The sequence below is a fragment of the Silene latifolia genome, chromosome X, assembly GCF_048544455.1.
Source record: "Silene latifolia isolate original U9 population chromosome X, ASM4854445v1, whole genome shotgun sequence".
NCBI lineage: Eukaryota > Viridiplantae > Streptophyta > Magnoliopsida > Caryophyllales > Caryophyllaceae > Silene > Silene latifolia.
Genome location: NC_133537.1, coordinates 225,208,970 through 225,225,489, shown reverse-complemented (window position 1 = coordinate 225,225,489; position 16,520 = coordinate 225,208,970). Strand labels below are relative to the sequence as shown.

At 34.5% G+C, this 16,520-nt stretch overlaps 1 protein-coding gene across 1 annotated transcript; it reads left to right on the top strand.

The window, feature by feature from the left end:
• Positions 1–1,616: 1,616 nt before the first annotated feature.
• On the top strand, positions 1,617–6,795 carry LOC141619453 (protein FAR1-RELATED SEQUENCE 5-like). Its single transcript, XM_074436474.1, has 7 exons — positions 1,617–1,646; positions 1,750–1,809; positions 4,573–4,629; positions 4,795–4,843; positions 5,312–5,380; positions 5,619–5,877; positions 5,976–6,795. Exons 1-7 carry the CDS (start codon positions 1,617–1,619, stop codon positions 6,793–6,795), a joined length of 1,344 nt encoding a protein of 447 aa, XP_074292575.1.
• The last annotated feature ends 9,725 nt before the right edge of the window (positions 6,796–16,520 follow it).

Genomic DNA, 16,520 nt, shown 5'->3' with positions numbered 1-16,520 from the left:
AAGATACTCTTTATGTCACAGTGCAGCGGACTGATACATGGAGACATTTCAACACTTTTGAAAACAATTGAAGATTTTAAGACTTAAAAACGTTTTTGCAGATACTAAAGAAAAACAGAAGTTTTTGACTCTGAAATGCTTTGCAAAGATTACTCAATAAAATGCTCTTGAAAGTTTTGGTTTTGAATGAGGTAAAGAGCTCCTTGTATAGGCAAGGAACACAAACCCTAGGAGTAGAGAAATTATTATAAAAATCTAAGCTTTGGAAATGATAAACACATTTCATTATTTAAAAATGATTTTAGAGTTGTGTAACTGATTTACATCTACACAAGGCTCAATGAAAAGATTTCAGCAAATCTCAAAAGATTTGATAATAAAGTAAAACACATAGTTCCTTAAGTTAAGGAAGACAAAGGTTCCCTTATTTAAGGAAAAATATGTGTACTTTCTTTGAGTCCAAAAGAGCTTAGATATTTTTATATGATAAAGTATGTTCCTCTCACAATTTTGCTTAAAAGATTTCTGAAATGAAAATTGTAAACATTTGTAAGCTTGAAATTTTTCATTGAAAAATTATCTCCACCGTTGTATCAGAAGCAACAGTGCAATGCACTGTTGCATGGATTTGCAGTCACTTGAAAAATTGAGTATGTTACACTACCTCGTTTACAACATTTGACTTTGGCTAGGGATATTCTTCGTCTTGATCATTCTTGCACCATCTTGAGGAGTAATTGTAATCTTAAAATGCTATTAACAATAACTAAGAATCAAACCATTTAATGACAATGAAACTTGGTATCATCAACCAAGTGTGGTTTAAGAGAGAGTGTAGAAATGGCGGGGGGAGATCGAGGTCGATGTTGGGTCTAGGTGATCGCCTGTGGTTCTACGAGGCTGGCGGTGGATCTCGATAGGCATTGGTGGCCGCTGGTAGACTAAATATGTGGTGGTTGTGAAGGTGTAGTAGTGCGTGGTGTAGTGCACTAATACGTGTGTCCAAGCTGATTTTCTTTTTCATTTTTTTTCCCGTTCTAGTAAGTAGTACGTTTATTAGTGATTTATTTTAGGAGTACATGTGTTCTCCGCAATATGTTTATTTGTAATAATAATTTATTTACATCCCACGTCGCCAACTACAACGTCGTGCTTTACTATGATCGGATTCCGGTCATCATCAATCACTATCCAAGTCACCAACGTTAGTGGTATGAGTGAAAAAATTGTGAGAAAGGATGGTTATTGGGTAAGAAAAGATAGAAAAAAGTTTGATTGGAAGAGAGAGAGAGAAATAAGAGGGGTAAAATTATCGTAAATATACTGATGACTCATGTATAAAATGTATACTCTAAAAGTAAATTAATTCTTGCATATTAGAGTACAATCTCAATCTTTGTTTTCAATAAGTAATAAAATAGTTTTGTTTATTCTACCTTTTTAGATCTCTATTTCCTTTCAAAGCGTCTCATTATAAACGGGGGATATTCGTCTATAGTTATAGACGAGCCATAAATCTACCCACTTTAAGCAAAATGGGCCAAATGTCACCACCTTAACACCAAATGTCACCAGTACCATTTCCATGTGATAAATTACCTGTTGTAGCTTAGAAAATGACACTGGTAACATTTGGCGTTAAGATGGTGACATTTAGTCCGTTTTGCTTAAAGTGGGTGGATATTTGGTTCGTCTATAGTTATAGACGGATATAGGCCGTATATAATGAGAATTTGTGATTTCCTTTAGTGTTATCCTTATCTTAAGCAGTCAATGGACCTGCTAGTTGACACTGTATTATGGCAAAGGGTATCTTATTTACTCCATGCGTTCATTTTTGAGATATATATATATATATATATATATATATATATATATATATATATATATATATATATATATAGAGGCGGGATCTCGTGAGTTTGGTTCTTACGGTGAATTGTGAGTTTGGAAAATCTCAGCCATTGGATGAACAAAAACAAGGGCTGAGATTAAATCTCATCACAATTAAAAAAAAAAAGAGAAACAAAATATGAGACAAATAAAGCATAAATCGTGTCTGTTCATTCAATTTGAGTCTTTTTCCCAAATCACAAATCACAAATCACAAATCCAAATTAATTTAATTCCCCTATTTCTCCACATTACAATTGATGTAATTTTTGTTTTCCTGTAGTTTCGTTCATGCAATTCGAGTACTCGGCACTGATAATCTCCGCCGCCGAATAATCTTCTTTCTCCTCCACTTCAGATACACCTTCACTCTCAATTTCCTTTTTTGTTACTTTTTATTTTGTAAAACCTCGCTGAGCTCAATAACCACCGCATTGTCGTCTTATACGGCGGAACATGGCGGCAAACCATCCACAAAGCCGAATAATCTTCTTTCTCCTCCACTGTTTTTTTTTCATAGAACAGCAGTTTGGCTGCTTTCATCTGAGCAAGCGATTGCTGCATTTCTTCTTTGTCTAAGCTCGACAATATTGAGGTAGATAGTTTGAGTTTGATTGTGTATAGAGTAGCCACATTGGCATTGACTCGTATTCTCAAGGTTGACACCTCAGGCCTCTTACGAGTTGACCTGCAATTTTTTATTCAATTTTTCTAGAACTATGTGACAGTGTGATTGGCCTAACACTGCATGCAATTAATACGAAATTCAAACAGTGAAGTGATCTGAACAGTTGACCCATAGCTTATGAATGCCAACTAGTGGCTCTTTTGTCTTTCTTAGATCAATAATGTGCTAATAGGTTGAATTTCAAGTTTCGGTTATTCTGGCACATGTAATCCGAATGTGTTACATGTATGTCTGTATTTGCTTAGAAGTAGCCATACTTCATGTGTTCTGCGGTGGCAGTTTTTTTTGTTTAGATAACTCGGTGAATGAAGTTAAAATAGAGAATTAACTTACAAATTATGAATACCCCAGTTTTATCAGCTCTATTAGTTTTTTTTTTTTGTTACTTTTTATTTGGTAATCCTAATAGACTGATTGTGTTGCTCGAACTCTTTATTTGTTTCATAAGTATAAATATCCCTGTTGGACGCTAGACTCCTTATTTTGGACCAAAAACATCCAAGGTTAAGTACTCTACTCGCAAAGAATAAAAAAAGGTAACCAAAGGATTGAGACGGAGGGAGTGTTAGATAATACTTGAACGTGTGCTTGGCATCTAGTAAATATAACTTGATAAAAAAATCAATGTGACACCGGAATAACATCACAATAACAGCAGAATAACAGTAGAATAACAGCACAATAACACGTGGTAAAAAAAAAGAAAAAAAAAATCAAAGTCGTAAAAAAATCAAAGTGACACCAGAATAACATCACAATAATAGCAGAATAACAGTAGAATAACAGCACAATAACATGCGGTAAAAAAAAGAAAAAAAAATCAAAGTCGTAAAAAAAATCAAAGTGGCACCGGAATAACATCACAATAACACCAGAATAACAGCACAATAACATGCGGTAAAAAAAGACGAAAAAAATCAAAGTGACACCGGAATAACATCACAATAACAGCAGAATAACAGCACAATAACACGTGGTAAAAAAAAAAAATCTCAGTCGTAAAACATCAAAGTAACAGCAAAATAACATCACAATAACAGCGGAATAACAATAACAACACAATAACATGTGGTAAAAAAATGAGAAAAAAAAAATCAAAGTCGTAAAAAAATTCAAAGTAAAAAAAAACACAATAAGACGAGGTAAAAAAATAAGAGTAAAAAAATTCAAGTAAAAAAAAAATCTGGTACTAAAAGAAAAAAAAAGGTAACATAATGAGAAAATGAGAGAAACATAAGAGAAAAAAAAAATCAAAGTTGTAAAAAAACATAATAACACGAGATAAAAAAATTAAAGTAAAAAAAAAAAAAGAGTAGCACTAGAAAAAAGAGAATAAATAAATGACAGTGATTTTATATGACAGGTAAGATTAGATCTTGGCCATTCATCTCTAATATAATCTCTAGTGGTTGAGATTTCCAAGCACAAACTCACAACTCACCATAAGAAACAAAACTCACAAGAACCTAACTCTCTCTTTCTCTCTCTCTCTCTCTCTCTCTCTCTCTCTATATATATATATATATAGGAATTAGATCATGTGAATATTACTTATATATTTGAGGATTGAGGATTAATATTATGATAGGTATTTAGGATGAAAACAAGCAAGGGCAAATTTGTAATTTAACACCTGCCTATATAAACCACTTTTTACAGCCAAAACTGTTATTTCCTCCTTTTTCTTCTTCTCCCTTCAACTTTTCTCTCTACTGTAGCTTCTTCCTCCATTGTTGAGCTGGAAAACCCTAGAATTTAGGCGTCATCTCCGTTTTTCGTCCTCATTCTTTACAATTATCATATTATTCCAATTAGTTCGTTTGCTCAGGTACGTAATTGGCGTTTTTCGTCCCTAAGTTTCGAATTCGTTGTAACATTACTCTGTTTGTTCTTCTTTCGTTTGAATAATTTGAATTTCATCTTGCTTTTGTTTGTTATTTTCAATTTAATTTTGTGTTTCCTAAAATTGTGACGTTTTTGTTTTATTTCAGTGTTTTTTGCTCATTCTTCACAATTATCATATTATTCCAATTATTTCCTTTATTCAGGTACGTAATTGCCGTTTTTCGTCCCTATGTTTCGCCTTCGTTGTTATCTTACTCTGTTTATTCTTCTTTTCGTTTATATGCTTTGAATTTCATCTTGATTTATTTGTTATTTTCAATTTACTTTTGTGCTTCCTAAAATTCTGTACGTTTTTGTTTGCTTTCCAGGTTTTCCTGCTCAAAATCTCTGCGTTTTCAATCATCATTGCGATGTCTGGTATGTTATTCTTCTTAATTTTGTACTTTCAGCGTATTCTCGAATCTCTGCGCATTCTCTCTTTATTTTGTACTTTCAGCTTTCAATCACATGTTCGTTATACTTTTGGTACATATTTTTTGTTCATTGACGTTCTTATTTTGCTCAATATGTGATATTGTTTTCTACACCTGGTGATATTGTTTATGTTGATATGTACCATTGTATATTCACCTTTGTGATATTGTTTTTCAACTTCATGTGTGATATTGTTCCAGAGTACGTGATATTGTTCAGCCACTTGTGTGATATTGTTCCTGCAACATTCCTTGTGATATCGTTTTCCATCTTCATGTGTGATATTTTTCCCAAACAACGTGATATTGTTTTCCTGGATATGTGATATTGTTCAGCCACTTGTGTGATTTCGATTTCGTCCATATCTTTAAGACTTTTTCTTGTTATTTTACATTTTACTTTTCTTGCCAGATCCTACAAGTAATGTAACTTCTTCTTCCTGTAATGATCTTCATGTCTCTGCTATTACCTCTAAAGATAGTAATGATATTGTTGAGTCTTCAATTACTTCTCTGTTCGATTGAACCACCGATGCATCTAGTTCTACTCCACATGTTGAACAACATTACATTCCTTCTCGTGTGCATCAACTACTTTTGGACTCCACACCTGGTGGTAGTGAATTGTGGACAAGGAATCCGCACCGAGTTTAAACCTTATATTGGCTAGTTGTTTGGGACGTTGGAAGAAGCTATTAGTTTTTATGATGTGTATGCAGAAGCATGTGGTTTTGAACCTAGGAAGTCTTCTCAAAAAAGGTCTGTTTCTGGTGATGTGAAGTATAAATTTGTTGTTTGCAACCGTGAAGGTTTTAGAGATCGTAAGGGGAAGGCTACTGTTTTAGATAGTGGAAAGGAGCAGGCAACTCCCAGGCCTTTTGATATCAGGAACACTAAATTAACTAGGATTGGTTGTACTGCTATGATTGAGTTTCGCTATAATGGGGATGGTTATGTTGTTTTTCAGTTTCGTGAGTGGCATAATCACCGTCTTTGTTCACTTAGAAATCAACAGTTTCAAAAAAACACAGGCACCTCCATCTTTACCATAAAAAGACAATTATTGATCATTCAAGGGTTAATCAAGGGACAACAAGGGCATTTAGAAATGTCAAGGAATATGTAGATGGCTATGAGAATGTTGGAGCTCAACTGGTTGATTTTAAGAATTTTGGTAGGGATATCAAATGTTTCATAGGAGACTGGGATGCTCAACTGTTTGTTAACTATTTTGAGGATAAACGTGATACCACTGAAGGTTTTTACTTTGCTTATGAGGTGGATTGTGGTAAATGCTTGGTTCGTGCGTTTTGGTGTGATGCAGAGTCTCGTAGAAACTATGCTTTGTTTGGTGATTACATCACTTACGATCCAACTTACAGTACGAATAAGTATTGTATGCTTTTCACTCCTTTTACTGGCGTAGACCACCACAAAAGGCCAGTTACTTTTGCTTCTGCCTTGCTATTTCACGAGGATGAAGATTCGTTCACGTGGGTCTTTCAAAAGTTCCTTGATGCTATGGGACAGCGAGAGCCACACTGTAAAATAACAGATCAGTGTGCTGGAATAAAGCTGGGTTTGCGTGCTGTCTTCAAACATGCTAACCGCAAATATTGCATGTGGCATATCATGCAAAAGCTTACGGATAAGGTTGGGCCTGTAATATCGAAAGAGACTGATTTTGTCAGCCGTTTGAATGCTATTGTTTGGGATGCTAAGTTAGAACCTCTTGAATTTGAAGCAAAGTGGTGTCAGTTGGTCAATGAGCATAATCTTGAAGGTAATTCCAGGTTGTCAACCATGTTTAGAAAAAGGAGAAAATGGATCCCAGCTTATTTTCGTGATGTTCCTATGGGTTGTCTCTTACGAACAACTCAACGTTCTGAGATTTAGAATAATTTTTTCAAGCGTTTTGAAAATGCACATGGTACACTTGTTGAATTCTTGATGCGGTTTCAAAGCGACGTTGATGTACAGCGCCATACTCAAAAACAACTTGATAGAGACGATGATTGTACTCTTCCACAATTAGCGACTTCTCTTAAGTTGGAAGCTCATGCTTCCAAGGTTTATACAAATGCTGCTTTCGCAGATTTTCAAGTAGAAGCTTCTACTTCTATTTATTCCCTTAGTGTTGGTGGCTTCACACCACCTGCAAACGGTGTAGAATTAATTGGTATTGCTGATGCCAGAACGCAGAAGACCTACCAAGTCGTCGACAATTCTCTAACGAATGACGCTGAATGTTCTTGCAAGTTGTTCAACAGGAAGGGTATTATTTGTAGACACATTATCTGGGTTTACTCTGGAAAACAAGTACACACTTTGCCCGATAAATACATTCTTATGCGGTGGACCAAGAATGCACATAAGATCCCTCTTTATGGTCCACATGGTGAGTTAATTGAGGATTTTGACGCCACTGATTTACGAAAGATGGAAATGTGCAAGTTATGGTCAGAGTTCTACGCGACCATCAGTGTGCTCAAGAATGTGTCTACGAAGGACATCACTGATCTTGTTGACATACTTAAACAATTCAGGGTGAAACTCAATCCGCAATCAGAGTCAATGACCAAAGAGCAGGAGTTGGAGATGCTTCTTTGGTGCAGTTCCTCAACTGAGGTGAGGATTCTACCACCTCGTCAGGCATAGAACAAGGGTAGCGGGAAGAGAATGATCTCCAAAAAGCAACAATGCATAGCTAAAGCGGAGAAGCCTAAAAGGTTTTGTCGTAATTGCAAACAAATGGCTCACCATGATAAACGAATCGTCCTAATGCTTTTGTACTCGATGCCGACAATAAGGTATGTTCACCATGAAAAGTCTATGTATGAAACTTTATATATGCTGTATGGTCACGAGTCAGAAACAATACCACATGTTATTTAAAATAATATCACATCTTATACTAAACAGTATCACTATTTGACGATAACAGAATGTGATATTATTTGAGGATAACAGAATGTGTCAACACATCTGTCTCAACTTTCTTTTATATTTTCCTGGTAATTTTAGAAACAATACCACACCTTATTAGAAATAATATCACACTTTTGTAGTACACATTATCACTGCTTGAGGATAACAGAATGTGATATTGTTTGTAATTGTTCTGAGATAGAAACAATATCACACTTCATTTGAAATAATATCACTCCTTATATAAAATAATATCACTGTTTCACCTTTTTTTATTTTCAGGGTAGTTCAGATGAGGATGATGCTGATGATAGTTGATCGATCGAAGGAGTTTTTGTTGATGGCGCTCATTAATTATAGCAGCAGCAAATAGACGACATTCTTTATGACTAGTATATTAATATAGACCACAACATTCATTCAAGTATAGATTATACTTTATTTTATATAGAAAATACTCGTACTCGGAGAATATTTGATTATTTTATTTGTCTCAGTTGTCTTGTTATTGTATTTTGTGATACTGAGAAACAATATCACACCTTACATTTATATATTTCACATCTTACTCTAAACAGTATCACTACATCAGAACTACTATATATGCCTTTTGCTTTAAGATTTTCACATCTTGTGTTTTGTGTGTTGTCAAAATATGGCAGTTCATAATATGCTTCTGCAGTTTTCTAACACAATATCAACTTGTGTACACAACAATATCACAACATTGTGAAAACAATATCAACGTAAGACTTAAACTTTCGTATTCATATTGTGATATTGTTTAGTCATCTGTGTGATATTGTTTACCAAACTGTGTGATACTGAGCAGCAATATCAACCTGTGTACACAACAATATCACAACATTATAAAAACAATATCAACGTGAGATTTAACAATCCATATCCATAGTGATATTTTAAAGTAAACAGTGTGGTATTGTTTTAGCCCTGTGTGATATTGAGAAGCAATATCACAGCAACTATTACACAATATCACACCAAACGTGAAATAATATCACACTTTAGCAAGAGTTAGATGAGATCCAAAATAGCCATCACTACTTTACCATTATAAAAAGTTACCATTAAATTCATTTTTGTACTACCATTACATACCCTTTAGTTTAATTACAACTTCGTTCTAACAAATATAGTAGTCCTAATTCCTTCCTCTACCTCTACCGCGGTTCTTCGGATTTGCAACGGTCTTAATCCTACCACGTTTGTATGTTATTGCGGGCTCGTTCCTACGATCTTCACCATCTTTTCCGGAATCAGCTCCTCTGTAAAGCATATCCATACCAAATCGATTATTATTTTTGGACACCTTTGTCTTAATTACTATCTATCTTTTTGTATATACAATTGTAAATGGTTTTTACCTTTTCCTAGGAGATTGCCGAAGAATTGGCAATTCTGTGTTAATAATTGGTTTCTTAGTACAATCCTCCTTTGCTGTTTCCGGAACATCTTCTTTATTTGTCTCCTCCACAACAACATCAGCATTCTCTTTTGTTTGAACTTCTGCCATTGGTACTTCCTCTTTCTGCTTCCCTTTCGCCTTTTCGTTGTTCTTCCTCTGTTGCTTCAATCTCTTCCATATTTCATCCTTCCCATCTGAAAATTCTTTTACTTTTTCGATCAAAGGTGTTCTGTTCTCATTTATGTCAGCTAAAAGCAATGCTGCTGCCATTTCTAGCCTTGATAGTATCGCCTATACACTTTTTGGTTCAGGTCGGCTTCAAACATTACACCCTCATATCGAATCATGTGCATCATTAAGAAGTTTCCAGACTCAGTATTGTTCATCTCTGTCTTTTGCCAAGGGAAGTTGATGTTGACAACATCAAACGTTATTATATCATTTGCTCTTTCCACGTTCTTCTTTGCTAAGTAGTCACTCATATGCTCCGCCTACAATATTACGGTTCACCATTAGTGATAATTTCACAAACACAGAAATCCATTATTTCAATGTTAATATACACCAATACTTTAAAGAACTATCAATTAATCATACCACCAAATCTGCAACTTTGTGTATTTGTGTTTGCTCCCAGTCGGCGTACTCTGTGTTGTCCAGCACTTCCACTGTCTCGGTTTTGAAATTTATACAAATACAGAAATAATGTTCTTTCCATACCATTGGAATAAAAACCAGATCGCTTGCAGTGTTCGTGGAACCGTGTTTCTTCTAATGAATTCGTCCCATTCTTCGAACATCTTTTCTTTAATCAATTCCCTGTCTCCAGCTCCTTCGGTTTTTATTTCCTGTTTTGAATATATATGTTACAAGTCCTATTTTTGTTTTAAAGAGTGATTATATTTAATCAAACTAAATGGATGACTTACCATGTGTCGAATCCCAAAAAACATCAAACTTGTTTCACATTTTTCTGTGTGCTCAATATGGTTTAGAATGAGGGACCAACATTCAATCACATTGCTACTGACTTGGTCATTTGGAAGCAACGACAATATATCGTTTCTGACAAGATATTGATCATTACTGAATTTGGCAACCACCTCACTGCTCCAAACATTAACACAAACCAAATTAAAATAGTGCAGACAATATCACACTTCTCTAAAAACAATATCACATCCCTTAAGAAAAAAGTATCACAAAAAATAGCGAGTTATGATAAAATAAAAGTACCATCAAATTTAAATAGTGCAAACAATATCACACTACTCTGAAAACAATATCACACTCTTTAAGAAACAAAGATTATCATAGAAACATACTCTTTGGGAAACCGTGGTCGCCCAATAGGCGTAGTCGGGCACTTATTTCCTCATGGTCAACATCATTGCACACAAGTGATTTGTTAGCCTTCATAAACCTTGATACGACCTCCACGTTAGAATCGCCACACCACGTTGTATGTGCTCCCAAGGCCATCGATTTCCCCCTCCTACTACTTCCTACCCACTTTGGCAGAACCATCTTCTACCACAACTACAAAAATATTTATTTTTGTTATTTGAATATATAATGATTATATATAATGAAAATAAGTCGGTGTTGAAGAAAATAACTGTTTTTTTTTTTTGTACGGGAGTTTGAACATTCTTTTTCCCACCTTTCCTCTCTTTCTTTTTTTGCTTTGCTTTCCTCTTTGCTAGTAATTTAGGAAACAGTGTCCCTTTGATTGCATTAAGGTTTGTAACCTTCCTTAACCTGACTCCTACATTTATTTAAATCGCTCAACACAAGCGTTGCTGCAATCTCCCCCCTGTACAACTGCCTCTTCTTTTCATCATTCAGTTCACATTTAAAATCTTCACCCACAAAATACATCATGTGGAACATCATGAATAATCCACAATCCAGGTTCAACGCTTTTGTTTGCCAATCAAAGGCGACATTTGTCAAGACATAGTCCTGTACTTTCGCCCCCACTTTCATAACCTTTTCTTGTTGAGGTAGTGCCCGTAAACATGACTCCTGTTTATGTTTATAATAAATAACTATCAAATTTCAATCTTTAGCTAACAAAAGCATTATATCCTTAGTTCTTATTTTTAAATATAGTACTTACAGTTAAATGAGCAAGGTGTACATGCTCCTCGTCCTCAAAATGATCATATTCTCGGTTGTCCAAGTAGAACATTTTTTCCCTCTTGGTGTCAATACAGACGCAAATGTAGTGGTCTTGATATAGCACAGGTATGAACACCTATAGAAATATTTTATAGAAAATAACACTGTCATTCACAGACCATAGCATACAATATCACAAGTAATGAGTGACAATATCACAGAATATATAATACAATATCACAACTAAAATAGCTACCTGATTTAAGAAACAATATCAATATTTACTTCTGACAATATCAGATAATTAACTTAATAGTATCAGATAATTAACTTAACAGTATCAGAACTAAAAGTAATTTTAAATTCTTACCATATCTGAATTCAAATTCAGTGGCTGTTTATATTGATTTGACCACATATCCCATGTCCTCCATACGTCTTCCTTCAGTCTTGCCAGTTCATCAACATCTTCTTCATCTACAAGTAAGATTTTCTCCATACCACCCTGTTTGTTTATAACAGAATTGATTAGTCGTGTTGACACATTTTTACACGTAATTTAAAACACAAGGAACACATGAAGTTTATGTTTTCCATACCGAGTGGGCAAGGCCATAGAAAATCCTTGTCGGTCTGTTCTTTGTCTTTTGGCGCCATTTCAAACGATTGAGCAATATTGCCCATGCATGAATAACCACCTGCTTCTATTTTAGTGTCGTGCAACAAAGACTCAATATCGCTCTTTGGTATGGAATGGTAAATACTAAAGTCACGAGACAATCTCTCGTACCATTTTCCAAAAAAATTAGCATATTAGTTTTTAAATTATTTTTATGTAGTAGATTAATTAATGTCTTACATTCAAAAAATAAACTTACGTCTTCTTAATCGCATGATCTGTAAGGAAGCAATAATCCATGACTTCCTTCCGACGCTTCAAGACAGTCTCAAATAAATGGTCCTGTCGACCATGAAATCGAGACAAGTGCAGCATCCCTGTATGGCAAACCAGTCCATAGTACACCCCAAATTATGAGGTACCATATCGCCGATTCGGGTATTTTGTTCATCTTTGTCTGCGTGCAACAAATAGTCATTGATGCTCCACGTTCTCTCTGTTTCCAACTGAACATTTGGAACAACCTCCTTCATATGAGACCCCACACTTTTATCATCATTCTTCTCCCCACCACTTTTCCACCGCCTTGCATCGTGCATGGGTTCTTAGTATTCAGGTCCTCAACAGTTGGTACATTGTTAACATTTTCCTCAACATCTTTTCCAATTCCCTCCTCAACATTTGTTACGTTCTCAACATTTGCTTTATTCCCATCCCTTTTTGCAGCCTCCTCATTCATTTCCTGAACCTCTTTTTCAATGCCCTCATTTGGTTTATCTGTGTTAACCTCCTCAACAGTCTTGGTCCCTCCTAAACCAACATTGATTACACCTTCATCAAGCTGTGTCAACACATCTGTCTCTTCATTTATTTTTCCACACTCTTTTTCAACGCCTTCTTGATTAAGTGTATCACGATTCAACTCTTCATTGAATTCCGCTGCAACGGGACTTCCTACTCCTACACCAATACTGGATATAACATCATTCAATTTTGAATTCATGTCATTATCCAGTCCATCATCTTGGTCTTCATCATCACCACTGTCCAAGTTAGTAACATCATTAATATTATCATCGTTGTTTGTCATCACATGCCAAGTCATCATCACATTCAAGATCTTTATCCGTACATCCACCGTATTTTTGTTCAATTCCTTGTCTTTGCACTTTCAACATTTCGGTCAAACATCAAATGATGGCATCCCTTCTTTTGATTTCTTCATTTCATATGACCTCGCTATCAACATGTCCATCAAGTTATGATATCCAAGATCTTTCATGAAAGGCAGCGTTTGAGTCTCCGTTGTACTGTTTTCAGGATTCTCAACCTCTTCTTCAGCAGCAGCATGTTCTTTAGGATCAACATCTTCCGCACCATCTACCTTCGCACCAGATTGTGTAGATGTAGTTGCTTCACCCATTGAACTTTTTGCTTTCAAAGTGATCAGTTTTCTCATGTTACGTACATACCTACCTATGAACAATTCATTGCCCCTCTTCATACGTAGATAAATTTCATGAGCACACTGCCAAATTACAAAATAAATATATTAAACACTAAAATAGACTCTTTGATAATAAGAAGATATGACACAATAATAAGGTTATTTAATATCAACTTTCATAACAATATCACAGCCTACTACAAATAATATCACAATAGTGCAAAAACAATATCATAACAATTTTTAAATCAATATCACAACAATCTGTTATTCAATATCATTTGCTTTTCTAAACTATATCACAATTATCAATTAACAATATCACAATATCATACAATATATCAAACAATATCATATCTAAAATAATTATCAGATATCAAATGCTTTTATTCAATATCAATATCATAATAATATCACAGCAGACTCAAAACAATATCACACTAGTCAAAAAACAATATCACAATAATATTTTAATATCATAGCTAAAATAGTTATCAGATAGGAATTTATTTCATTAGTGCTTACATCCATTGCCTTGCTCTGATTTGTTCATCAGTTTCAACACCACTAGACAACTTCACCATCATATACCCCTCTTTTGTTTCCACTTCAGCTTTATGATCAGACGTCTGAGTCAGTAATATCTCTGGAGCTGCTGAAGAATATGGTGTTTTTTTAGGGACTTCTTGTTCTTTGACGGATGGGGTCTTGAATCTTTGATATTGGAGCATTCCCCAAAGATCCTGTTTTTTTCTCATCATCCACTCTCTTTGACAATTTTTTATCGTCCCAATGTTGGATAAGTGGTAAAGTGTGTTCCAAAACATCGCCCTTGATATCGAACCTATGCATATATGCTAGCATAAGAACTATTACACATCCACTGACAGTTGACTTTCCCCCTTCTTTGAACACCCTAACACTTTTAACCATTTCCTCAAATACGTATTCACACCAATCAAATTGGCTTATCCTTGTCACATGCTCAACAGCCTTTACCAGTTTCAAGTCCAGAGATTTATTTGAAGACGGTGCTAGGAAAATAGACATGCTGTAAATTAAAAACATTCTTTTAAATTCATCTCCATTATCATTACATTCCATCAGTCTTTCATGAACATCTTTGACCATAATTGGAGTTGAAGTACTCTCCAATCCAAACTTTGCCCTCCATGCATTTTTCAGCTTTGTGTCTGTCACAGCAGTGGTGTTTCCCATGTGAGCGACGTCCACTTTCCGACCTTGTCGAGGAAGTTGAAATATGTCATGCACATCATCTTTCGTCAACAGAAAATCAAATTTTTTTGTTTTGAACATGTTGCTTGTGTGATCAAATGCCTTTGAAGCAATTTGTAATTCCATGTGGAATTTTTGTTAGTTTCAACTCTAACAATCCACCAAAGCCAACATCAGAAACAACCTTCTCTTGTTCTTCATTTAAGTTGGCAATCAACTCAACCAATTTCAGTGGCCTACATTTAGTTTGAAATGGTTGCACCTTCTTCTTTTTGATCTCAGGCTGCTCTACCTCTGCATCCTGTACCATTAATTCGGCATCTTTGTTTCTATCAGTCTTTGATTTCTTTGTTGATGGTTGGCCATTTTTTTTGTTGACGGCAGGATGCTCTTCAACTTCATCCTGTAACACCATTTCGTCAGCTTTACTTTTATTTTCATTAGCATTTTTTAACCTCTTGGTTGGTTGCTCAACCTCATCATTTTTTGATTTCCTCTTTCTCCTGTATGTTTTTTCAGGTTGTTTAGAAGCTGTCAAGTCCATTCTGCTGAATCAATATCACACTTCATTAGAAATAATTTCACACCTTATTCAAAACAACATCACTATTGTATGTCACTGGTAATAACTATTTTTAAAGGAGTATACAGATTCGTATTTATGTAAACACTATCAATAATAGAACTACACAAAATTCATGAAGATTGAGTACCACTAATATTCAGATTCAATATCGACCATACAACAAAGTGATATTACAAGTTTGTCTTTCTCATTGCCAACACATATATCAACGTTACTCATTGTACTGAACAGAAATTTTCAATTCATGGACCTCATTGTCAAACAAATTCAATTCAGTGTTAAGAAATTGTACTCGTTCACATTTAACCAAACGTTTAACCCTAATTTTCGCGATTCAAACAATTTGCAACCGTTATTTTGACAAATACACAATTTTGAACTTTCAATTTCACAATCGAACAGTGTTCAAACGAATAATTAAACGGTTTAATATATTACACAGTTTTTTAACCAGTTTTAACCCTAATTTTTCACAAATAAACAATGTTGAACTTTGAATATTACAATGGAACAGTGTTTAAACATAAATTTCTTCATTGAATAGGTTAAAACCTATTCTTAATTGATAAAAACAATACGAAATACTAATTTTGCACTTCGAACAATGTCGAACCCTAATTTTTCGATGCACAATATTCAACGCTAATTTAGCTTGATTTAAAGAGGAAAATATGTAATTTCAACTGTAACAGAAAAACATTCAATTAACAACTACGAAGTTGTACAATTATATGAAAATTATTGGAAATTAACGAAGTTTATCAATAATTTTGATACTTAGACTAACAAATACTCAATTTTAACAATGATTTCACTAAAATTGAAGTCCTCGAGAGAATTAAGACAGAAATTGTACCTGATTTCCAGTCAAAATGCAATTGAATTGAACAATGATTAGTATTTCTTCGTAAATTGTTGTTGATTCACGTTAATAATCGGGAATTTTTGTGGTTTTTTGAGTTTTTAGAGAGAGAAAGTGAGAAGTCGAAAAAACTGACGCGCGGTTATGAATTTCAAAAGGCGTGCGTGTTTGTTTTGTTACCTTTTTTTTTAAGTGATATTGTTTAGTTTATTGCGCGATATTGTATCCGTTACTCAATCCTCAAATATTTAGGGATTCTCACCGGATCCCGACTCTATATATATATATATATATATATATATATATATATATATATATATGTGCGCGCGAATTAAGAAATTTGAAGTGCCCAAAAACAATATTCATATTAAAAATAATCAAAGTTACACAAAG